At 52.0% G+C, this 23,112-nt stretch overlaps 2 protein-coding genes across 12 annotated transcripts in view; one reads left to right on the forward strand and one right to left on the reverse strand.

The window, feature by feature from the left end:
* The window catches only part of FUT2 (fucosyltransferase 2 (H blood group)), a 36,247-nt gene that overhangs the window by 5,918 nt on the left and 7,217 nt on the right, over positions 1 to 23,112 (reverse strand). For 4 of the 11 annotated variants that reach the window (XR_012490551.1, XR_012490550.1, XR_012490552.1 and 1 more), the window contains exons 2-3: positions 17,741 to 17,946; positions 7,466 to 7,576 (exon numbers count right to left, since the gene is read on the reverse strand). Coding sequence is in view for 5 of the 11 variants with exons in the window: in XM_074316156.2 (XP_074172257.1) it covers positions 2,863 to 3,885 (1,023 nt within the window). In the remaining 6 variants the exon portion in view is untranslated. The other 7 variants (XM_019741505.3, XM_019741506.3, XM_074316156.2 and 4 more) reach the window with 6 other exon arrangements.
* On the forward strand, positions 7,585 to 15,951 carry NTN5 (netrin 5). The gene is made up of 7 exons (XM_019741498.3): positions 7,585 to 7,814; positions 9,851 to 10,502; positions 13,418 to 13,606; positions 13,745 to 13,894; positions 14,301 to 14,354; positions 14,564 to 14,644; positions 15,173 to 15,951. Exons 2-7 carry the CDS (start codon positions 9,872 to 9,874, stop codon positions 15,622 to 15,624), a joined length of 1,557 nt encoding a protein of 518 aa, XP_019597057.1. The 5' UTR covers positions 7,585 to 7,814; positions 9,851 to 9,871; the 3' UTR covers positions 15,625 to 15,951.

Consider the following 23,112-nt stretch of genomic DNA (forward strand, 5'->3'; position numbering starts at 1 on the left):
ACTAATAAAATTAACATATGATTTATTTAAATAGCAAAACCTGGTCCAGTGACTACCATCCATTCAATCTGTATAAAATAAGACGAACTTGGAAAGGGGATTCCTTAAATAAAGTTATGGAGGCAGAGACCTATTAGCCTAATTAGTACTGTGGCACCCCCTTCCATACCAAAAGAAAGGGGCCCCAACAGAACCCCCGAGAGGGACTGTACAGACGTGTGAGGTAGTCGTTCGGGCTGTGCGTAAATACTCTGGGGCATGTGGACAGGTGCTCTTCATGCCCCTCTTTGAAAATGGGTGTGACCACATGACTTGCTTCAGTCACTGCAATGTGAGTGGCAAACCTTTTCGTCCTATGTACCCATTTTTGGAGCATCTTCCCAATCCTTACATTCTTCCCTTGGAACTAACTCCCTTACAAACATGGCAGCCATGTTTGATTTAGGTGAACCTTCACCATGGCCTTAGGTAATGGGCCCATGGTGAATGCTTGACTCAAACATCAACCAATTAAAGCAATCAGGTTGACTCAGGAATGTGAAACTGTGGCAGAGAGACACTGGGATTCTCTGTTGGGCCCTTGAAATAAGACTTCTCACTACTTCCATAATTACGTCCTTGGCCCACCATCATTACTTGCTGGGAATGTTCCAGTAGCCTTCTCACTGGTACTTCTGCCTCACTTTGCCCCTACAGCCCTTTCTCCACATAGCAGCTGGGTGTGTCCACACAACAGATCAGATCACGTCACTCCCCTAATTAAAACCCTTTGATGGTTTCCCATTGGTCCTAGATTAAAACCCCAAATCCTTGTCATGGTCCACAGGGACTCTCATGGTCTGCCCCTGCTAACTTCTCCACCCACATCTGGCTCCACAACTAACTTCTCCGACCACAATGGCCTTGTTTCACTCTCACGTATAATGAGACTCCCCCTTGCCACAGGACCTTTGCCCATGAGATCACAAGTCGGGTGGGAAAATTCATGTTGGCCTAGTTCATGCCAAAGTCATGAAAATGTCTGCAAATACAGAGCATAGTTTATTCAGTTTGTTCCCATTATCTATGGCTGCATAATAAACTACCCCAAAACTTAGTGGCATAAAGCAATCATATTATTATGCTCATAGAATCTGAATCAGAAATGCAGATATAGCTTGTCTCTGCAACATATTGTCAGGATCCTCGACTGGATCACTCTAAATCAGGGGTGTCCAAACTTTTTTCAATGTTTTTTACCAACGGCCATATGCGGTAAAATACACAAACAGCCGGGCCACTCGCTCGAGGTGAAGTACAGATTGCCTCACCTGGTTTATTTAAGTAAACTAAATATATTTTTGGAATTTGCTGCGGGCCAATTAAAAATGGATCGTGGGCCGCAGCTTGGACTCCCCTGCTCTAAATGATAGGTTGACTTGAACAACTGTGCAATCATCTGGAGGCTTCTTCACTCACATATCTGATGCTTGGGCTGGGATGACTTGAAGTTTGCCTCAGCTAAGACTTAATTGGAGCGCCTACATGTGGCTCTTCAGTGGGGCTGGGCTTCTTCACAGCACAGTGGCTTCAGGTAGTTGGATTTCTTACATGATGCTGAGTGAGGGCTCCAAGAGTGAGTGTTCCAGCAAACAAGTTCAAAACTATGCTGTGAAGAAGACCAAACTATCCTGCAGGAGAGGCTGCATAGAGGAGATTGAGATGCTCTAAGTGAGCTCCATATAAATTCAGCTGCATGAGACTTCAGCCAACATTGCATGGAGCAGAGAACAACCCAACCAGCTCACAGGATTGTGGGAAATAAAAAATTTCTGTCGTTTTAAGCCACTATGTTTAAGCCACTGAGCAGCACTGAAAGCAGGGATCCTTTCGGTTAGGTTCACCAGCACAAGCCTTTACTGGAAGAATGAATGGACTCTCCTCAAGTTCACTGAGCCATGTTCGTCTCTGAGTTCTCAATTATCATCCGAGGCCTTAGGAAGCCAGGGCTGCTGATGTGGGGCATATGGTCTTGTATGAACACCAGTTGCTAGCCAATATGGCGTTCTTGTAAAAACAAAAAAAGGTCCCTTGTCTGGGTGGACTAACTAGGAAAAAAAAGCTCTCTGGGTGGCCATGGTCCCAAGGACACATGGCTTGGAGAGTAGACCATGGGCTCTATTTAAGTCTCATTTGCCTCCTTGGTCTCTATGTAGTGAACAACCTGCTTCCCTGATTTGCACTCTATAGCCATTCCTCCTTCTTTGGTAAGTTCACCCCAATTTTCTTTCTGCAAGCTGCCATGTCCTTCAGAGGAAACTGATCAACTCCCCAGCTGCAAGGGGCAAAGATTTATTGATCTGAGGCGAAGGCAATCCCAGGTCTCATTCATCTTGCCTTGTAACAGGTCACGTGGATATGTGACACACTTCTGGGAAGTTGCTGGAGGGCTATGGAAGGTTTCCCTCACTTTTCAAAAGGAACCTAACATAAAAATGAACCTCTTTTTGCTGCCTTGAGAAGAGGTTGTCTGCATGTGACACCTGGCATGTGGTGACATGTGGCAGCCCTCTTGGGGCCATGAGGGAGCCAGTCTAAGAGGAGATAATGGCAGCTCAACAAGATGGATGGAACTGGAATCAGTGATGACATTGTTGAGCTGCTGAGTTAACTAACCCTGGAGATGTGCCCCCTCTGGTCTTGTGAGGGATACATGAATATGTTAATTAGACAAGTTAGTTGGGACTTACGTTACTTTCAGCCTGAAACATTCTAATGCGAGAAGGAAGGTTCCTAGTACATGTAACAATGTGCTCCTTATGCTTTGGGACAGATCTTAGGGGAGCCAGAAAAAGAGAAGGCGGTGCCAGGGGCGGGCTAATGTCAGTGCTTGAGTAGTGGGGACAGGTCTGCATTGATTCCAATCCACTCCGGCAGGAAGGTTGCCTCTGGCTTAAAGACTTTGAGGAAGGGAGAGTCTGGGAGGGTATAATTGGCCAGGTAGATGGTCTCTCCACCCGCAAGGTAGGCAGCCCAGATTCCAAACGTCCCAATGGTCATGACGGTGTGGTTACACTGCATGAGCAACGCAAAGTCCTTGGCAGGTGAGCTCTCAATGCCATTGCCAGCAAACACCACATCACCACGGGAGGTGTCTATGTTCTCCCAACACCAGGCCATACCGTTGCTGGAGACAACAAAGATGGGGGAGCTGTAGCGAGCCCGGAACCAGTCCAAGGCCTGCTCTAGGTATTGCCGGTCGGCCACCACACCGCGCCACATTTTGGGCATGATGTGGACATAGTCCCCTCGGCGCACATGGACCCCCACGAAGGTGCCTGGCCGACGACCATTCACCTGCAGACCCCGCAGAAAATTCTGGGCCTTCTCCCGCACGTGGTTGTGTGGGGTGAACTCCTGGAGGATCTCGTCGCGGAGGTGGTGGTAGAAGGTCCAGGAGCAGGGGTAGCCGGTGAAGCGCACGTACTTCCCCGAGATGTGGCGGTACTTCTCCTCCATCCAGTCGTTCAGGCGGTAATTTTGCCACGCGATCCTTCGGGCTGTGGTGCGGTGCAGGACGGGCAGGGTGATTCTGAAGATGGGGGCCAGCATGCGGTGCATCTGGGCCGGGATGAAGGCCGGCCGCCCGTTAACCTTGGCCAGCGCGTACAGGGTGGCGTACTGGCCCATCTGGTTCCCCAGGCGGCCTACTGCGTTGATCGTCCACATGCCCCTGGACAGGTAACCTGTGGCGTTCTCCGCCATCTCTAATTCCAGTGTCTGGACCTCCCACATACGCTGAATGTTTGCTATCCGCTGCTGAAGGTGAAATATGGTGGAAGCCGTGAAGACGAAGAGGACGAAGCGGGCCATGGGGAAGAACAGAGGCCCCCGATTGCTGAACATGGCTGTCAGGGGAGGGAGGGCAGGGGGCGTTAGCGCGAGGATGGAGGCCCTGGGGTGGAGCACGGCCGAGGCCGTGCAGCTGTGTGTGCAGACATCATTGTGTGTGCGCGTAAATGAGTGAATACTCGGAGACATCTTTACCTGTATGGGGCTTTGTCTTTAGAGAGTGTGTTATGTGGGTATGTTTACATGGGGTTCATACTGCATATTTACACTGTGTGTGTACACACGGTATGTGCACTGAATGCGTATACGTGGTGTGTATGTTTATGTATATATAGTGTGTGTGAAATCGTGTGCATACAAATGGACTGTGTACATTGGATTGTATGGGTGTGTATATATTGTGTATAGACTCTATGATGGTGTGAAAGCAACACATTCAGTAGAAACTGTACTTCAATTGTGAGTTTTGATCATTTCCCGGGCTAGTGGTATGCGGTACGGACACTCTCTCAAGACGCTGGGCAGCGGCAGTGAGATGACTGCCCAGTTATAGGCAAATGTGAGTGTTCTGAGCAGTTTCAGGTCGTTGGGGCTCAGCGAGGCTGTTCCGTAGGTTAGGGGTATTAAATGCATTCTTGAGTTACGATATTTTGAACTTTATCAGGACGGAACCCCCATCATAAGTCGAGGAGCATCTGTACAACAAATGCCTTGTTCGCTGCTTTAGTTTCCAAAAAGTGAGTTAAATATGCCCCTGGGTCTCTCTTCTCATTGGTCTGGTGACAACTCTGTCCCAATCCTTATCACACTGCCTGCCCAGTTCAGGTCCTGCCTGAGATCCTACACGGAGGAGGACTCAGCCTCTTGCCAGTTCTCTGGCCCAGCCAGAGTTGAGCGGGTACTGGAACCTGGGCTACTGGGGAGGAGAAACCCGCTCAGGACACAGGTACCACCACCCAGGGCCACCTCCACGGTGTGTGGCCCGTGCACTCACATAGGCCCTGTACTCAAAAGAGCCCTGTGTTTGATTTAATGCTCTGATCCCCTTGTCTAGAAATTCCCCATACGTTTGAACAAGGCTCCCACGTTTTCATTTTGTACTGGGCTCTGCAAATCAGGAAGCCAGACCTGCCACCCTCTGTCCTGGAGTCTCAAGAGCTCCCTCTCCTGGCTTTTCATCATCCTAAACAACTGAAAAGCCGTAGAAAGGAATGAATCAAAGCTGATGCTACTGTGGTTCCTGCCATGTACCGGGCACTGGTCCCAGGGATTACTACCCTGGGTCACAATTCCTTATCAGCCATTTTCCTAAGATTAGTGGCAAACCCCAACCTGAATTGAACTCACTGGGGGACAAAATATTACCTGAACCAATGTGTGGCCAATTTTAGATTTTACTTATCTTACCGGGGAAGTCCGTGTGTTCTGCGGCAGAAATAATAACATTTGATGATGATGCTCAGACCCCACCAGGAGAGCTATGTAATGTACTATCTGTGCACCTCATGGCAGTGCCAAAGCACAGGTTTTCAAATACGTCTGGTCCAAAGAGTTTCAGATATGAGACTACAGGTCTGTCTTCACTCATTTAGTCCTCATGATCTCCTATGAGGAAGGTATACTTTTATACCCATTTAACAGATGAGGAAACTAAGGCACAGAGCAGTTAAGAAACTTGCTTTTAGCCACACAGCTGGGAACGAAGTGGAGCCTGGATCTGAATGCAGGTAGTATCATTCAGGTATCCGTGCTCTCAATTACCGTCCAGATTTTTCACGTATGTACTGAATTGCAAGCACTCAGCTGCACACTGTCCATCCAGTTACATGCGGGGTTTGACCTGCCCTGACTTGTGGGGCCTCTGCTTTCTGAGTCACCAAGCAGGGATAAAAGAGCTCTGGAAGCCCAGATCTGTGGGTCCCACCCTGTTGGGCCCACTTCGGAGCTGTGCCCTGGGAGGCCCTCTCTTCTCTCTCGGGCACTGTAAGGGTAAAGGTGCCCAATACTTGGGGACACCCCCCCAGTCAACTTGGGGAATTGTTTCCTCTTAGCTCTGACTTCTTGTACCCCTCCCCCTCCCAGGTACGTTCAGCGGTGCTAATCGCCTCCAGCAGCTCAGGCTATTAAAAACAAAAGGGAAGAATAGCTTCCCTCCAAGTAACATTAGCTTAAGAAACTTCTTGTCCCCGGGTGGGGAGGAAAAGCAAGTGAGACCTAAGCCTTCTTCCTGAACTTTCTCTGGCAACAAAACCAGCCTGTTCTAATATATGGTGACGGAAAGAGAACTGACTGTGGGTGGTGAACACACAATGTGAGATATAGACAATGTATTACAGAATTGTACACCTGAAATCTATGTAACTTTACTAACAATTGTCACCCCAATAAACTTGAATTTAAAAGAAAACAACAACAACAAAAACCCAGCCTACGTACCACCATTGCCTCTGCCTGGGTCGTGCCTGCCCTGATGCCTGCGAGGCTTGCCCTCCTCCCTCAGGTCACAGCCCAAATGTCCCCTGAGGACCCCCATCCCCTGCATCCTCTTCCCTACTTGCTTTTGCTCCAAAGCACTTGTCACCTTCCACCATGTTCTAGAATGTAATTACTTAGGTATTACTTTTCTGTAGTGATCTCTCCTTGCTCTAGATTGTGAGCCTGACAAGAACAGGATTTTTGTGCGTGTTTCATGTATGTTCACGTGTGTTCAGCAGAGTGTTTGACACACAGGGGGTACTTGTCGAATGGATGAGTACAGTGAATACTGCAATACTAACATACATTACCCTGTCACTCACACTGTTTGCCCCTCTGATTTGGGGGTGTCTCTGCCCCCAATCCCTTTCTCTTGCAGCTTACATTGAAATCCGATGTTCCTGTCCTGTCTCCCGCTGGGGCTGGCCCTTCCACCGTGGCATGTGAGGGTCACCTGGATTGCTTGACTGTGCCCTCCCGCCCAGGGCAGGCTTCAGACAGTGGGTCCGCAAATCCCTATTTGGGTCGGGCCCATGCTGTGCCACAGTCAATGCCGGGAGGCACTTGAGGCCACAGCAGCAAATAAAGTGCCCCATCCTCCCAGGCCCTTGCTTTTCTCAGCAGGAAGTGACGGAAAACGTTCTTTTTCTAGTCAGAACCGTTTGGTATGTAACACAGTTTACAGCAACATTATTTGGGAATTTCACAACTGAAGCATTGAGGCCTCGCAGGAAACTGGCCGTGGGAGGCTGGCTTTGAGCTCTGTCCCACTCGGGGTCCCTGCTTTCTCCCTTTGGCCGCTAGAACCACTGAGGCCTGAGGTGTTCTCATCTCACCTCAGTCCCCAACATCTTAGAAAGCAACTCGTCTTTGGGTATTCTGATGGCTGGTCTGATTCTTCCAAGAGTACTGATATTCAGGGCTTGAAAGCAACTGATTTTAACACTCAGTTAACCCACAGCTGACAAAAGCTTCCAGAAGGAAGGAGGGCTGGTTTGGGGTTACCCAGCCAGGGGCCAAGGTCCCACCTCAGTGTGTGGCCATGACAGCCACCATGAGGTGGGGATGAGCCGCACCCATCGTTCCAGGGGGTAAGTGTGAGTGCTGTGGGGACCCCAGACCCGCAAGCCCATCTGGCCGCTGTCCCTTCCAGTCCAACCTGTTTTGTGCCTCCTTGGCCAGCCTGCTCCAGGTTGTCCGGCTTCAGGTTCCCTGAAGATGACAGCACTCAGGTCCCACACAGTCCTGGGGGTTTGGCAGGCAGGGGTCCCTGCGGGAAGAAGGTGGCTATGGTTGGCGAGGGGATTGGGCGGGGGTGGGGGGGCGGGGGTGGTGTTGGATTCTGCCAGCTCTGCTCTGAGCTCCCGCCCAGAACCTCCACTAGCCTGGGGCCTGAGAACAGCCACTCAACACTCACTCCGGAGAGCCCACACCAGCCGCCAGACTCCTGCAGGAGGGAAGAACACGTGAGGAACTAACTGCAGAGGACGCTCACATCTTGGGTGCAGGTTTGGCCAATGTCAGGAGTGAAGGGCAGGGTGCTTGCAAAAAAGTCGGGGGGAAAGGAGCATGGGCCCCCGGTGGACCCCCCACACTGCTCAGGCCAAGGGGCCTCACTATGGATCTGGTGGGAGCACGGCTAGACTCTGTTCCTTAAAGGGGCTGAGGGTGGGGTGGGCTGCTGCTCCCAGAAGGGGTAGAGGCTGGGGACCGGACATCTGGGTTCCCCAGTGGGCAGGGGCTGGCTTCTGGATCCCCCAGGAGTACTGGGGGACTCACAGTCTTGTTGCCCAAGGTGCTAAGGGCCAGAAGGTGGTAATGCCTGAACCACCCATGCAAGAGAAGAGAGGTGGGAGACGGGGCTAGGTCCTTAACAAGGCTGATACTGAGAGTCTCTAGGCAAATGCCGGCCTCCAGAGCGCAAAATGGCGCCAGGCTCCTCGGCAGGGGAGGAGGGTGATACCCGTACTCGGGGGCAAGGGAAGGCGGTCTCTCCACATGGCAACAGCAGTGGGGACATGGGGGGGGGCTGTAAAATCAGGTTGGGAGAGGATGTGACCCCACCTGCACCCAGGTGCCTCACAGACTCCTGGTCCGGTCCAGATTCAGAGCCAGGGGACTGGGCAGTGGGGCCCAGAAAAGCTCTGAGGCCCCCAGACCTGAGTGAGTTCCTCATTAGGCGCTGGCAGCCCTGAGAGGGGAAAGTGGTGGGCAGGGGTGGGGTGGTGGTGGGGGTGTGCATTTCAGCAAGTCCTTTTTAGTTCCTGACATCCCGGAGGTCTGGACTTCTGGCCCCCTCAGACATCCTGGCCTCTGGCCCTGCACTGTTCTGCCTCTTTCTCTCCTCCCTTAGCACCCGCCACCCCCATCATCTGTTCCCCCATCTCCAGGGACCTTAAGATAGGGAGAACGTAGGGTCTCGGATCCTGGACCCTGAGGCCTAGGATAGCGGGCGGAGGTCTGAGATTATCAGAGAGTCCTCAGAAATCCAAGCACAGTGTTGTCCCACCTAGAGACCTAAGGGGAACCCAGGTCTGTGCTTTCCTGACCCCACATGGCTTCTATACCCATTCCCTAGCCACAGAGCGACCCAGGCTTCCAGCCCGGGGCATCCTGGTCCTGTTCCTTAACACGGTTCTCTGGGCTTTGCACCTGGGTGGGAAAGGGTTAAGGGTGGTGGAGGCTGGGGGTGGGTGGTAGGGAGGCCAGGTGGTTTGGCCATAATCCCCTCCGTGCCCTGGGTGTGGAGAACAAGGTTAGGGCCCCACGTGGGAAAAGGCCTCTGCTCTGATCCCTGTGGGCCGGGGCCTGGCCTCCCGCTTCTGATTGCCTGTCGGACACCCCTGCCCCTCCCCTCCTTCCCTTCCCACCGGCCTGCTGGGCTGTCTTTTCTTAGCTGTGGGGTGCCTCTGAGCCCGCCCACCTGCCCATCTGTCTGTCTGGGCCCCCAGGCTCCCTGGGGCACTGATCTCCCCTGCTCCCTGTGGACTCCCCTACTCACTGTCTGTCTGGGCCTCCTGGCCTCCCTTGGTGTCCGTCTTCTCTCCTCGTGGCTCTTTCTCTGCGCCTGCCCCTTTCCCTAAGCTTGCATCTCCTTTCCCTCTGTCTGTGTCTGCTGGCTGTGCCTCTGTCCCTTTCTCTACTCTTTTGTCTCTGAGCTTCGTTCATTTCTAAATCCCCCTCTTCTACCCAGCCCTGACCCCACTCGCCCTGGGGCCCTCCCTCAGTTTCCTCATCTGCCCCCTTGTCCTCTCCCCAGGGCCCCTGCACCTCGACACTGACAGATCGCTCTGGGGTGTTAAGCTACAGATTAGTTCAGGCAAAATTCTCAATTTTGCTTGCGTTCTTTCCCCTTTGGGTTGTGTAAACAGTAATTCTCCCCAGATGGAACTATTTTCCTCGCTTAGAAGCCATGGGGAGGGGGCTTGGGCTGGGCTGGGGGTGGAATGCTGGTGTCCTCAGGGGGCCTGGCTGAGCATGGTGGACCATGACACTTGAGGGCAGCCTGAGGCTCTCAGCCTGGCCACTCCTCTCCTCTCTCTAGGTACTTGCCCCTGCTGGGACTATGCCCCTGACCTTCACCTTCTTGTTCCTCCTGAGCCAGGCCACCTCGGACCCATGCTACCATCCAGGGGGCCGCCCCCGCTTCTGCCTCCCACCAGTGACCCAGTTGGCTGGTATGGCGGCCTCCTGTCCCCAGTCCTGCGCCTTCTCTACAGGGGCCGAGGTTGGCTCCCGGGCCACCTGTAATGGCAGTCTGACTCTGGCCCTGGATGGCCCCTTCCTCCTGACTTCCGTCAGCCTGCGCTTCTGCACTCCAGGACCCCCAGCCCTGGTCCTGTCAGCCGCCTGGGCTACTGGAGGTCCCTGGAGATCGCTGTGGCGCAGACCGGCCTGGCCTGGGGCCCTGGGGGGCCCAGAAAAGGTGACCTTCCGTGCACCACCTGGCTCTAAGGCCAGTGTGGTAGCCAGTCACCTCCGTGTGGAGTTCGGAGGCCGGGCAGGGCTGGCAGCAGCTGGAGTGAGAGGCCGCTGCCAGTGCCACGGCCATGCTGCCCGCTGTGCTGCTCGTGCCCGGCCCCCCCGCTGTCGCTGCCGTCACCACACCACCGGCCCCGGGTGCGAGAGCTGCCGCCCATCCCACCGCGACTGGCCCTGGCGACCAGCCACACCCTGGCACCCCCACCCTTGCCTGCGTGAGTCTTGGGCCCTGCTCTCCCACCCTCACCCACTACCAGGCCCCATGACTCTCCAGAAGCTGGTCCCTTGTCCCTAAGCAGCTCTCCCTCCCCAGAGCTGCTTGCTCCTTGCTTTTCCCCTCACTGTTCTCCAGCCAGGTCCCCTCTTCACCTCCCCTTTCAGCACCCCTACCTGCCTGCCCTGCATCGCTGCTACCTCAGACTTTCAGCCCCCATTAGGGGGCTCCAGCCTCTCCCCAACACTCATTCACAATGATGATGATATGAATAACATTTCCTGAGCACCCAGCCCAGGGCCTGGTTTGTTGTAGGTACTCTGGTAATATTTACTGAGTGGTTGTAGGGAACGGGGCAGCTGGACCTTTCCTAACTCATCCAATCAACCACATGGGGGAAGGATTTATTCATTAAATACATACATATCGATCACCTGCTATGTGCCAGGCAGATACTGTCACCAGGCCCATCTTACAGATGAGGAGACTGAGGCTAGAGTTGGGAAGTTCCTTGCACAATGACACACAGCCAGTAAGTAAGTGGCATGGCCAGAAGCTGAGCTTGGGGGTCTTGGCTTGTCCCTGCCAAGCTCCTGTCAGGTGCTGTCACACTAGATGCTCTAGGACAGCAGACAGGAGTCAGACTGCCTGGGTTCAAATTCAACCTCCTCTGTTTATTGGCTGTGTGACACCAGGCAAGGTCTAACTTCTCTGTGCCTCTATTTCCTCATCTGTAAAGTGGGGGTAGTAACAGTACTTCCTTTATAAGTGGCAGTGAAAATTCAGTGAGTTAATAATATACATCAAGTCCTTAGAATAAAGCTTCACATGGTACCTGGCACGAAGGATGAGCTTCCTGAGAGTCTGCCAGTGTTACCATTCCCCAGATGAGGAAGGTAAGACTTGAGGGGACAGTCGCTTGCCCTAAGTCTCACTGCCAGCAGGGGGCAGCACTGGGACTGAACTGGGGAGACAGGCCTTCCTAGAAGCTGGGTCATCCCCCCAGGCCATCCAGCTGGACCAGCGCTCCCCAGGTCCCACGCAGTGCTCTTTCCCCTCCACAGTGCTCCCAGACTGGAGCTTCCAGAGTCTGGGCCCTCCTCCTACCTCCAGCCTGCCGCCCTTGCTAGAGGGTCTGAGTGTGTTACCAGGCCCTGGGCAGTAACACCATTCCACCGACTGACACACACACACACACCACCAGGCCCTGGGAGTCCCTGGACTTCAGTCTCTCTCCACCTCCCACATTCTTTGCCCCGTCCCCCTCTATTTCTTCCTGCAATGTCATATGGTCTAACTTACAGACCATCTGGTTGTCCTGGGTTCCCACTCTATCCTCATCCCCACTGTGTTCTTCCTTGATGCCCCCGCACCCGCTCCCTCAGGGCCTCTGTTCAGTTGGTCCATTCCCACCAGCCAGAACTGACGCCCCCTTGGCGGAGTGAAGGAGGGGAGACTCCTGTGGCCTGGGGGTGCAGCAGGGATCATCCTGGATTTGGACAGGGCCTGGGAGCTGGGGAGGCTGACCCTCTGAGGATCACCCCTGCCCCCAGGCTGAGCTGGGCACTGCCCTCTGAATCTGGGTAGGAGACCAACGGTGTTGTGATGAAGAAGGGTCTGGGCGGGCAAGGTGAGACTAACTCCTGTGGCGAGGCTGTGGGCTTTACAAACATGGTGGCCTGAACCCCTTCCCCATCCAAGTTTTCCAGAGGGAAGTGAGGCACCATGACCACTCTCAGGTCAGAAAGAATCCAAAGCCCACTGATCACCCACTGATAATCTTAATAGTGTTGCCACCTCTAATTGAGATCCCCACCAGACAGGAAGGAAACAAAGGCTCAGAGAGGCAGAGCCATTTTCCCAAGAACACACTGCTGCTGCAGATCCCTGGCCTTCGCACTACTCCTTTGGGCCCTCAAACCTCTCCGAGTCCAAAACTCCTCACATCTCTCCAAAGAGTGGTCCATGAACCCCCGGAATCAGCCCCTCACTCTGGGATGCTTGCTAAAACACAGATCCCTGGGCCCAGCAGAAGCCTTGGAGGTGGGCCCTGGAATTGGTGTTGTTCCTTTTAAAAACTGCTCTGGTACTTCTGGGAAGTAAAATAGTAGGATTTGAAAGCAACTGCCTTAGAACGCCTGATCAATGCTCCCAGGAAAATGCACAGAATCCTGTGAGCTGTGTGAGAAGCACTGGAGGGTAGCTGCTAAGAGCATGGACTCTGGACCTGTAAGGAATTGGGTTCCAATCGTGCCTCTGACTACCCCTTAGCTGCATTACCTTGAGCTGGTGACTTCACTTCTCTGTGCCTCAGTTTTTGTATATGTAACATGGGGATGATAGCACCAGCCTCACAGAGCTGCTGTGAGAATGCAACATGCCAGCCACTCAGCACCTGGCACCTGGTACGTGGAAGCTCTAAACGGGCAGGTATGTGCGCTGTGTCCGGCCCTGGATTAAGCACTTTATGTCTATTAGGTTTCATTTAAACCTCATGACGTAGACATTATAAATGTCATTTTATAGCAAAGGAAGCTGAGCTACAAAAAGAAGTCACATGCCCAAGGAACACAGTGGAACACGAACACCCAGCGTCTGACTCCATAGCCCACACCATAGCTGCTACTCTTCTTTAAGCCACCCCCCACCCCCCACCCTCCCACCCCTCCCCACCCTGGTTTCACACAATCAGGAGGTTCATCAGTCCCCTCGGGCTTACCCTGTTCCAGTCCAGTGCCCCCATTTTAAAGATGAGAATGAAGAGACTCTGGGACCCAGGCTTAAACAGGGACCCCCAGGCAGTCTCTTTTACTCTGTACTCACACTCTATTTCCTGAGGGCAGTGGGGGGAAAACTGAGGACAGGGAACAGAAAGCCCTGGTTCGATGTGCCTTGGCTCCATCTTGCTCCTCCTAGCCTGCTCCTGCAACCAGCACGCCCGACGCTGCAGGTTTAACTCCGAGCTGTTCAGGTTGTCAGGCGGCCGCAGTGGGGGTGTTTGTGAGCGGTGCCGCCACCACACAGCTGGGCGGCACTGCCACTACTGCCAGCCAGGGTTCCGGAGGGACCCCAGCCAGCCTATTACTAGCCGCAAGGCCTGCAGGGGTGAGTGCTATCTGAAGCCCAGCCTGGGGGGGAAGGAGCCAGGACCAAACTCCTGGGTCTGAGGGAGGAGGGGCTGGGGAATTGGGAGGGAACATCTAGGGCCCAGACACCCACATCCGAGATCCTGTCTTCATGTAGCCTGCCAGTGCCACCCTATTGGGGCAATGGGTGGCACCTGTAACCAGACCAGTGGGCAGTGCTCCTGCAAGTTAGGGGTCACTGGCCTGACATGCAACCGCTGTGGTCCTGGCTACCAGCAGAGCCGCTCCCCCAGGATGCCCTGCCAGCGTGAGTCCTGAGGGGCCACAAGTCCTAAGTAGAGGGTGGGGGGGGAACATCCCAGATCTCCAGTGGACAAGCATGGGGAGGGCTGGGTCCCTGGGGGATGGGAGCTAGAAGCTGGAGGCTAAACTCTGCATCCTTGGGGAAGTAGGAACGGTAATTCCAGTCTCTTCAGTCTCTGGGAAGAAGAAGCTGGAAGCCTGGACTCCTGGGTCTGAGGGAGGAGGGGGCTCGGGCTGTAGATTCCTGGGTCTGAAGGAAGAAGGAGCTAGAGAACAGGAGTCCAGGTTCTGGGGAGAAGGGCAAACTTTTTGCCCTCTTGGACCTTAAGGAAATAGATGGATATTTGGAATCCTTGTGTGTGTGAGGCGGGCAGGGACTAAGGTTAAATTTCTCCTTTGGTTTCTCATAGGAATCCCAGAGGCAACAACCACCCTTGCTACGACCCCAAGTGCTTACAGCTCTGGTAAGACAGGCTAGTGTGGAGATCCCTGGCAGCAAGAGGGGTCAGGGATGGGCTGATTGCCGCCCCACCCTGTGGGGATACAGGGGTGACCCACTGAACCCAGTCCCAGGGTTCGGGCACCCCAGCTGTCCATCAAGATGGAATGTGGGGATGGGCAGGGGCAGAACGCTGCCTCAGGAGCCCACTGCAGACAGCCTGACCCTCCCCAGACCCTCAGTGTCACAACTACTGCAATATCTCGGACACCAGGGTACATATGAGCCTTCGGAGGTACTGCCAGCAGGACTATGGTGAGTGCTGGGGAGAAAAAGGGCCAGTGGCTGCATACATGTTCTGATCACTGTCTCCGCACCACCCCATTCTCTGGCCTTCATTTTCTCATCTTAAATGGGAAGGGGTGTTAGATTCCAAAGGGTCCTTCCTGATCTCGGATCTAATGGGACTGAAGACAAATGGGTGGAAAGGGCAGTGGAGAGGGGGTGTTCCCTGCCCTGGCATATCTCCTCTTTCCCTATGTTCTTGGCCTTGCCAGAGTTTACTATCTCCTTTAGCCTGACATATCTGAGGGAGGAAGGTGGCCTCCTGGGGATGGAAGGAGAAAGGGGAACTGGTTGAATGGAACAGACTTTTGCCCTGTCTTGCCTACCTCAGACGCTCTCTGCCTCCCTTCAAGATCCCAAGTCTGAGCTTCAGCCCCATTCCCACAGACTTGATCCCAGAAGCCCACCCTCAGGTCCCAGGCCCCTCCCCATCAGGATTGACCCAGGGGACCTTGACGGCTCTTCAGCACCCAGGCCTGACAGCTCCCTTTCCCGCAGTTCTCCGTGCGCAGGTGCTGGCATCTGAGGTGGTGGGCCCGGCATGGAAGCGGCTGGCCTTGCGCGTGCTGGCTGTGTACAAGCAGCGAGCGCCGCCCGTGCGCCGCGGCGGCCAGGAGGCCTGGGTGCCGGGCACCGACCTGGCCTGCGGCTGCCTGCGCCTGCAGCCCGGCACCGACTACTTGCTGCTGGGCAGCGCGGCTGGCGACCCTGACCCTGCGCGCCTAGTCCTCGACCGCCACGGCCTCGCGCTGCCCTGGAGGCCGCGCTGGGCCCGGCCATTGCGGCGGCTGCAGCAGGAGGAACACACCGGGGGCTGCGACAGCCTGCGGCCTCCAGCCCGAGCCTCACGCCTGAGGACTAGAACCACAGCTGAGTGGCCTCAAAAGCCAACCAAGGCACTTGGAAGAGACCATGAGGGAAATCTTTTACCTGGACGGCGCCTCCCTTAGTGAGCCAATCAGACGTGGCGGAGCCGATGACATCACCAGCACGCGCCAGCACCGTGAAGGCATGAGGGCTGTCTAACCAAAGGCGGTCAACTGCAAGCAGGACATTTAGTCTCGGGCTAGGACATTTGGCCTGGTACCTATGCAGCTAGTTCTCTCAATAAAATCTTAAATCTTGAGGAATTTCCCGCCTTTTCTAGTTATCATCCCCATCCATTGGCTTTTAGCCAATCATCAGGCAACACAATCTGATCGGCACTTACTGACGTCATATCATCTCTTTCCTTGGATTGGCTATTTTGGCAGGGAGTAGTAGCCATACTTGGGCTCCACAGATTGACTCAAGGCCTTGATTTGCACCTCAGAGACCCACCCAGCACAGATCAGGGGTCTGTAGCCCTCCATTAGTCAGGTTAGGCTAATTCTGTTAGCTTGAAACAATGAAAGTTAATTTCTTGCTCATATACATGTCCTACGCAAGGTCAGCAAGGGGCAATTTTCCACACAGTCATTGAAGGACAAAGGTGTAGAGGAATCTACCATCTTGTCACTGCACCAACTGCAACCTATGGCATCCTTGATTACTGTGACGGGGGGGGGGGGGGGGGGGGGGAAACTAAATGGTCCCACACAAGAGATAAACGCTTTGGACCAGGAATGACTCCAGCCCATCCCTTCACAGCTCATTGGTCAAGATTGCTCACATGGTTCCATCTAATTGCATGAAGGTGGGGAAGTAGAACCCCCTTATATGCTCTGAAAGAGAGAAGAACCAGTGTATTAGTTTTCTATTGCTGTCAAAATAAATTATCACACTCAGCAGCTGAAACAAAACAAATTTATTATCTTACAGTTCTATAAGTCAAAAGCCCAACAGGTTTCCTAGGCTAAAATCAAGGTGTCAACAAGGCTGCATTCCTTCTGGAAACTTCAGGGGAGAATGTTTCCTTTACATTCCTAACTTCTAAAGGCCACCAGCATTTCTTGGCTCATGGCCCCCTCTTCCATCTTCAAAGCCAGCAATGGCATGTTGAGTCCTTCTCACACTTCAAATTTCTCCTGACTCTTTGTCCTCACATCTTTCTTTCTGACCATAGCTGGGAAAGGTTCTCTGTTTTTAAAGATGCATGTGATTAGATGGGACCCACCCAGATAATCCAGAATAATCTCCCCATTTCAAGATCCTTAATCTTTATCAACTCTGCAAAGTACCTTTTTCCATGTAAGGTAACATATTCACCAGTTCCAAGAATTAGACTGTGGACATCTTTGGGTGTTGACACCATTATTCTTACTACCACTACTGGACATGTGTGAGAACTAGAATTTTCCACCATGTGGCTCTGCTCAAATTCCACAGCATCAGAGAGAACTACCCTGACCACCCTAACTAAACAGCAGCTCCTTCCAATCATTCTCATTGCTTTGTCCTGCTTAGTTTTTTTTTTTTTTTTTTTGTAGTACTTACCACCACCTGATATATTAAGTATCTGTCTTTTTTGTTTGCTATTTCTTTCTCTTCCACTAGAATGTGAGCTCCATGGGAGGAGGGATTTAGTTTTGTTCATGGCTATATCCCCTGTATCTAGAAAGGTTCATGACACACAGTATATGCTCAATAAATACTTGTTGAAAAACTGATCAATGAATGGTCTAATTTGCAGCCCAACTGAACCTGAAGTGATGCCTCAAGCATCTGTATAATTAGGAGTCATATCAAACCCCAAATAACCGTGGCTTAAACAAAATAGAAATATATTTCTCTCTTGCATAAAAGAAGTCTGGAGATAGTCAAGCCACCAGGAACCTTCTAGCTTTCCTCTCCACCATCTTTACAATGGTCCTTGTACTCATGGTCCAAGACGGCAGCTAGTGCTCCAGCCACAATGTCTGTATCCAGACATGGAAGAAGGCAAAGAAAAAAGTCCAAAAGGCCCACACAGCTGACTTATAAGGATGTTTTTCCAAAAGCTGCTCATTGGCCAGAAGTTAAGTCACATGACCACACCTAGCTGCAAGAGAGGATGTAAATGAGCCTTTAAAGCTGGGCTGTCTTGGATCCAGCTAAATAGGATATCAAGGAAAGATTAGAGAAAGGATTTGGGGAAAATTAGCTTACCTGGCTTTATGTAAGACTCTCAGCCAATCAGAACCCAGAGCATACTATGACATCATGAGGTGTTAAGCAGAGCAGCTCTTTGGCATTTCCAGGAAAACAGGCTGAGACTGAAAGTAGTATATGTCTGGCCATGAACTTCCATCGCACCTCCTGCTGCCTTGACCTTGGATTTGTGTCTGTTTTGATTGATGCTGTTATCGCAGCCCCTAGAACACAATAGGTATTCAATAAACATAAATATTTGTTGAATAAATAGGCGGGTCCTATTATTATTCCCATTATACAGATGAAGAAATTGAGGCTCACAGGGGAACTACATCTTGAGGTGAAGGCAGGGATTAAAACCCAGATATGTTTGGGTTTGGCCAGAATTCTTAACCACCTCTTCAATGAAGAAACTAGCTCATAGAGGCAAGGAGTCTTAGCAACCATCACACAGCAAGTAGCTGGCATTCAAACTTAGTTCTTTAGATAACAATAGGAAGTAACCCACAGGGTATATTATGAGGATTAAATGCGTTAATAAATGTATATCATGGGCTTAGAATAGTGCCTGGCAGAGTAAAAGCCATTTGAGTTTGTTATTATTTAAACGCCCACTGGCCATACCTCCCCCAAAAGAGGAGAGCCCAGAAGGCTAGAACATAGATCAAGAGGATTTTGCTAAGCTCCTCAAGGGAGTGGGAGTTGAGAGCAGGGAAAGAGGGGTGAAGAGGCCAAGAAGGGCTGTGAGAACCACCCAGGCCTGGAGAGTCCTGGCCATACTGCCTCCCACCCAGGGGCTGGGGAGGTAGAAGATGAAAGTGAGGAGTGGGCAAGCCCCATATGTTCCTTATGACCCAGACTTTGTTCCCAGCACCCGAGACGAATAAGCGTGAAATCCACATCTGGGAACCACTTCCAGCCTGGCCATTCTCTCTGCCTCTGGGCACTGAGCCCAGTCTGTTTGTGTGCTATATGGCAGCATAGGTGGTTTCCAGAGCTCAGAGGAGACCCCTGACCACCTCAGCATTGCTCATGGCTTCCTGGAAGAGCAGACTCCTGAAATACATAAATCTGATAGGAATTTGCACAGCAGAAAACTGGGAGAGGGCCTTGTGTGGTAAGAAAAGAGATGAGACTGGGGATTGGTGGTGGCCAGGGCATGGGGGTCCTCTAAGGCCAGACTGAAGGATTGGGCTCCCCCCCACCCCCCGGCCCCAGGGCACTGGGGAGCCATGGGAGGTCTATGAGCAGGGGTGGGACAGAATCAGTCCTGAGAATCAGTGTGAGAAACAGTGATATGGACAATCATTGAAGTGGTTCAATTCACAGGGAGAGCCCAGAGAAGGCCTTGAACCCAGCCTGGAGGTCAGGTAACTTCTCTCAGAGGAAGTGACATCTGAGGTAGATCTTGAAGGATAGAAGGATTTGGTCATGACAAGACAGGCTGAGGGGTGGGGGACTTCGTCCAGGGGTGCTGGAAGCTATGGGATACCTGTGACTAGGGAGAGGCAGGCTCGACTCTAGGTGTAGAAAGAGCCCTCTGGGGTCTGTGGAGGATAGACTGAAGGAGGAAGGAGACTGAATGGGGAGTGACGGCCTCACCTCCAGGAAGTCTTCCCTGATCTCTCAGGCTGGGCTCTGTGCCACTTCCCTACTCTGCTGCTTCCTAACTATAACTCTGGGGAAAAGACACTGGTGGGAGAAGATGAGGTTTGAGCCAAGGGCAGGGGTATGGGGACAGAAAGAGAGTAGGGGAAACATCACTACACGAGAAGCCTTCCTCTTAATCCCACGTGAAAAAAATTGTTTACCCATTTCTGAATGCTACAGTCCCTATATTTTTACTTTATTCACTCACTTATTCATTCATTCAATATACTGTGTTTCCCCAAAAATAAGACCTAGCCGGACCATCAGCTCTAATGCGTCTTTTGGAGCAAAAATTAATATAAGACCCAGTCTTATTTTAATATAAGATCGGGTATAATATAATACCTGTTCTTATTTTAATATAAGACTAGGTATATAATATAATACAATATAATACCAGATCTTATATTAATTTTTGCTCCAAAAGACACGTTAGAGCTGATGGTCCGGATAGGTCTTATTTTCGGGGAAACACGGTATTCTCCTGAGGTCTCCCTGGTAAATGCTAAGACCTGAGTCAGAGCCGGGACTTGCCCTGGAGGGGCTCCCTGTCTGGGAGGGTTGGCTAGGAAAGAGACCTAGGTACAGTCACATCTGGTATGATGTGTAATAATGGAGGCAGCACAGGACCCAGCCTGGGAAATCAAGGAAGACTTCCTGGAGGAAGCAAAGCCCTCGCTGGAAAGCCCTTGAAGAAAATTCAAGTGTCTCCCAGGCAGATGGGAGGGGGCCAGAATCTCTAGGAAGAGACAGCAGGAACATTTTTTCATTCAATCATGACCAGTTTCTCTCCTGAGGACCCCCATGTGCCTTGTGTGGAGTGATGCTGGGGATCCAGAGATGGTTCAGGCCTGGGGCCTTGAGGGAGACGTGTAGGGACATAGTCCCTTCTAGTGAGATCTGTGCTCTAATGGAGGTAGCACAAGGCATTGCGAATGTCCACAGCCAGTAATTACCGAGCCTGGGGGATCAGGGAGGGCTTCCTGGAGGAGGAGAGCACAATTGTAGTTAGCGCCTGTTCTTCCTGCAGTGTCAGTCCGTCTATCTCTCCCTTCCCATGTATCTCTGGTTCCTTCATTGTCTCTGCCTGTGATGAATTCTGTTTTTCTTATTATTCCCCCCACCCCCACCCTTGGGGTTGGCTGCTGTAAAAAAATTACCACAAGCTGCATGGTTTAAAACAACAGAAATTTATTCTCTCACAGTTCTGGAGGCTAGAAGTCCGAAATCAAGATGTCAGCAGGGCCATAGTCCCTCTGAAGGCTCTAGGGGTCTTCCTGGCCTCTTCCAGCTTCTGATGGCTCCTGGCATTCCTTGGCCTATGGCTACATCTCCCAAACTATGCCTCTGTCTTCATATCACCGTCTCCGCTGTCTTGAATCTCTTTCTGCCTTTCTCATACAAGGACCCTAGTCATTCGATTTAGGGTCTACCCAGATAATGTAGGATGATATCATCTTAAGATCATTAATTTAATTACATCTGCAAAGACCCTTTTGCCAAATAAAGTCCGTTCACAGGTTCTAGGCAGACATCTTTTTTGGGGGTGTGGCACCCATTCAACCAACTACATCCTGGGTGAGTCACTTCCCTCGCCCAATCTGTACTCGTATAATGGGCCTAGTACTATCCCACCACCACCTCATGAGGCAGCTTTGAGCGTTGAAATGAAACCTCCAAGTGTGTGGCACAGCCCTAGAATCTGGGAAACTCTCAAGTTAGGGCAGCCACCATTTATTCTGATGGAGAAACATCTCCATCAGAGCTGGGTCCTTCTGAGGGTCTCTTCCTGCCATTCTCCCTACTTCTCTGCACATCTCCATCACGTTTTCTCCAACCCTCTTTCCTTTGCTTTTCTTCCCTGCTTCACCACGTCCTATCTATAACTCTGGGCAAATCACCTATGCCCTCTGACTTGGTTTCTTCATCTGCAAAATGGGATAATAATAGTTTCTGCTTCATGAGGAGGCTGTGAGGATTATATGAGAGTTCATAGAAATGCTCAGAACTTTGCTTGGTATGTAGTAGGTGCTTTATGTGCTGGCTGTTATTGCAGTTATTATTATTATTATTATTATTGTTATTACTGTTTTCTTTGTCTTGCCTTTTCCCTGTTTCCATAGCGACCTCTATCGTCAAGTGTCTCTCCCACACATTTCTGTGTTTCTGAATAAGTGTCTCACCAACCTGTAAGCCTCACCAGTCTTGAAGAGTCTGTCTCTTTCCATTGCTCTCTCTTCCTCTTCCCACCTGTGATGGTTTTAAAATGAGGCCACAAATTCTTTGATGCTCTTTCCTGCAAGAGGGGGAGCCTAATCTCTTTCCCTTTGAGTGTGGGCTGGACATAGTGACTCACTTCGGATGAACAGAATACAGAAGTGATGGTGTGACTTTGAAGATTGTCATATAAGACCCCTCTGTCTTTCTGTCTCCAGTGGAGGAAGCCGGTAGCCATGTAGTGAAAACACTCAAACAACCCTACTGAGAGGCCCACGTGGTGAGGAGCTGAGCCTCCTGCCCCACTGCCATTAAGGTAAACTTGGAAGTGGATCTTCCAGCCCCAGCCAAGCCTTCATATGACTGCAGCCCCAGCTCATAGCCTAACTGCATCCTCATGAGAGGCCCTAAGCCAGAACCACCCAGCTAGACTGTTCCAAATTCCTCACGCTCAGAAACTGTGAGATAATAAATGCGTGTTGCTTTAAGCCACTAAGTTTTAGGGTTATTTGTTATGTGGCAATGGATAATTAACACATACCTTTGCTTCTTGTGTTTTCTCTGTCTCTCTCCATCTTTGCCTCTCTCTGGGTGTCTCTGTCTCCCTCCATCTCTAGGTCCTTGAATGTCTATTTCCAGTTCTCTACCTCTGATGTTTCTGTCTTTCAGACTCTATTAGTCTCTTCCTTTAGGTCCGTTGGTCTGTTTCCAGGTCTCTCTCCCTCAATCTGGGTCTCTCTGTCTCTGCCATCTGTTCCTTCCTGCTGAGGTCTCTTTCTTTGCACAAGTGTCGCTATTTACGGATGTGCACGTGTGTCTGCCTCTTTCTCCTCTCTGGGTCTCTCTGTGCCCAGCTCTAGGTGTGTTTTTATGTCTTTCTGTCTTTGGATCTCTTTTCCGTTTTTGTCCCTCCTGCATGGCATCTTGTTCTTCCATCTCGAACCTGCGGGGTGAGTCTCTGTCTCTGGGTCTCTCTGTTTCTATCTCTAAGTGTGTGTCTCTCTGTGTGCCTCTGGATCTTTCCTCTGCCTCCATCTGTGTCTCTCTCCTGTATATTCTCCCCTCTCATTCTGGGTCTCTGTATCTCTCTCAGTGTGTGTCTGTCGGCTTCTTGCCTCGAAGCCCGCCCTCCCATCTCTACCCTGCCGTGTCCCTCCGCCATATCTCAGGCTCCCCTTCCCTTCCGGAGCCTCCGCATTCTCCGACTTCACCTCTGGCGCTCTCGCCTGGGCCTTCCCGGCTCCTCCTCCCAGCCTCTCCCTTCCTTTCCAGGTCTCTGCCTCCCTCTCCTGGTCAGCGGTGCTCACCGCACACCAGTCTCCCAGGGGATCCCCCAGCCGGTTTAAGGCAGCCTCTGGCGGAGGCCGGAGTGGGGCACTGGGCAGGGGCTGCAGGCGCTGGTGCAGGCTCCATCCTGGGTCCCTGAGAGCTGGGGAACCCGGATCCTCCGGGGCCAGGGCCTTGAGCACGCAGACTTACGAGGCCTCTCCCAGCTCCACCTTAAGCGCCCCCTCCGCTTT

The sequence above is a fragment of the Rhinolophus sinicus genome, chromosome 8 (assembly GCF_057876585.1).
Source record: "Rhinolophus sinicus isolate RSI-liver-muscle chromosome 8, RSI-T2T, whole genome shotgun sequence".
Lineage (NCBI taxonomy): Eukaryota > Metazoa > Chordata > Mammalia > Chiroptera > Rhinolophidae > Rhinolophus > Rhinolophus sinicus.

What these genes read in the sequence shown, in the direction of transcription:
- NTN5 (XM_019741498.3), top strand. Translation starts at nt 9,872, where the DNA reads ATGCCCCTGACCTTCACCTTCTTGTTCCTCCTGAGCCAGGCCACCTCG. An exon ending in TAGCCGCAAGGCCTGCAGGG is followed by an intron (nt 13,607 to 13,744) that starts GTGAGTGCTATC and finishes GTCTTCATGTAG; the next exon opens with CCTGCCAGTGCCACCCTATT. An exon ending in CCCAAGTGCTTACAGCTCTG is followed by an intron (nt 14,355 to 14,563) that starts GTAAGACAGGCT and finishes GACCCTCCCCAG; the next exon opens with ACCCTCAGTGTCACAACTAC.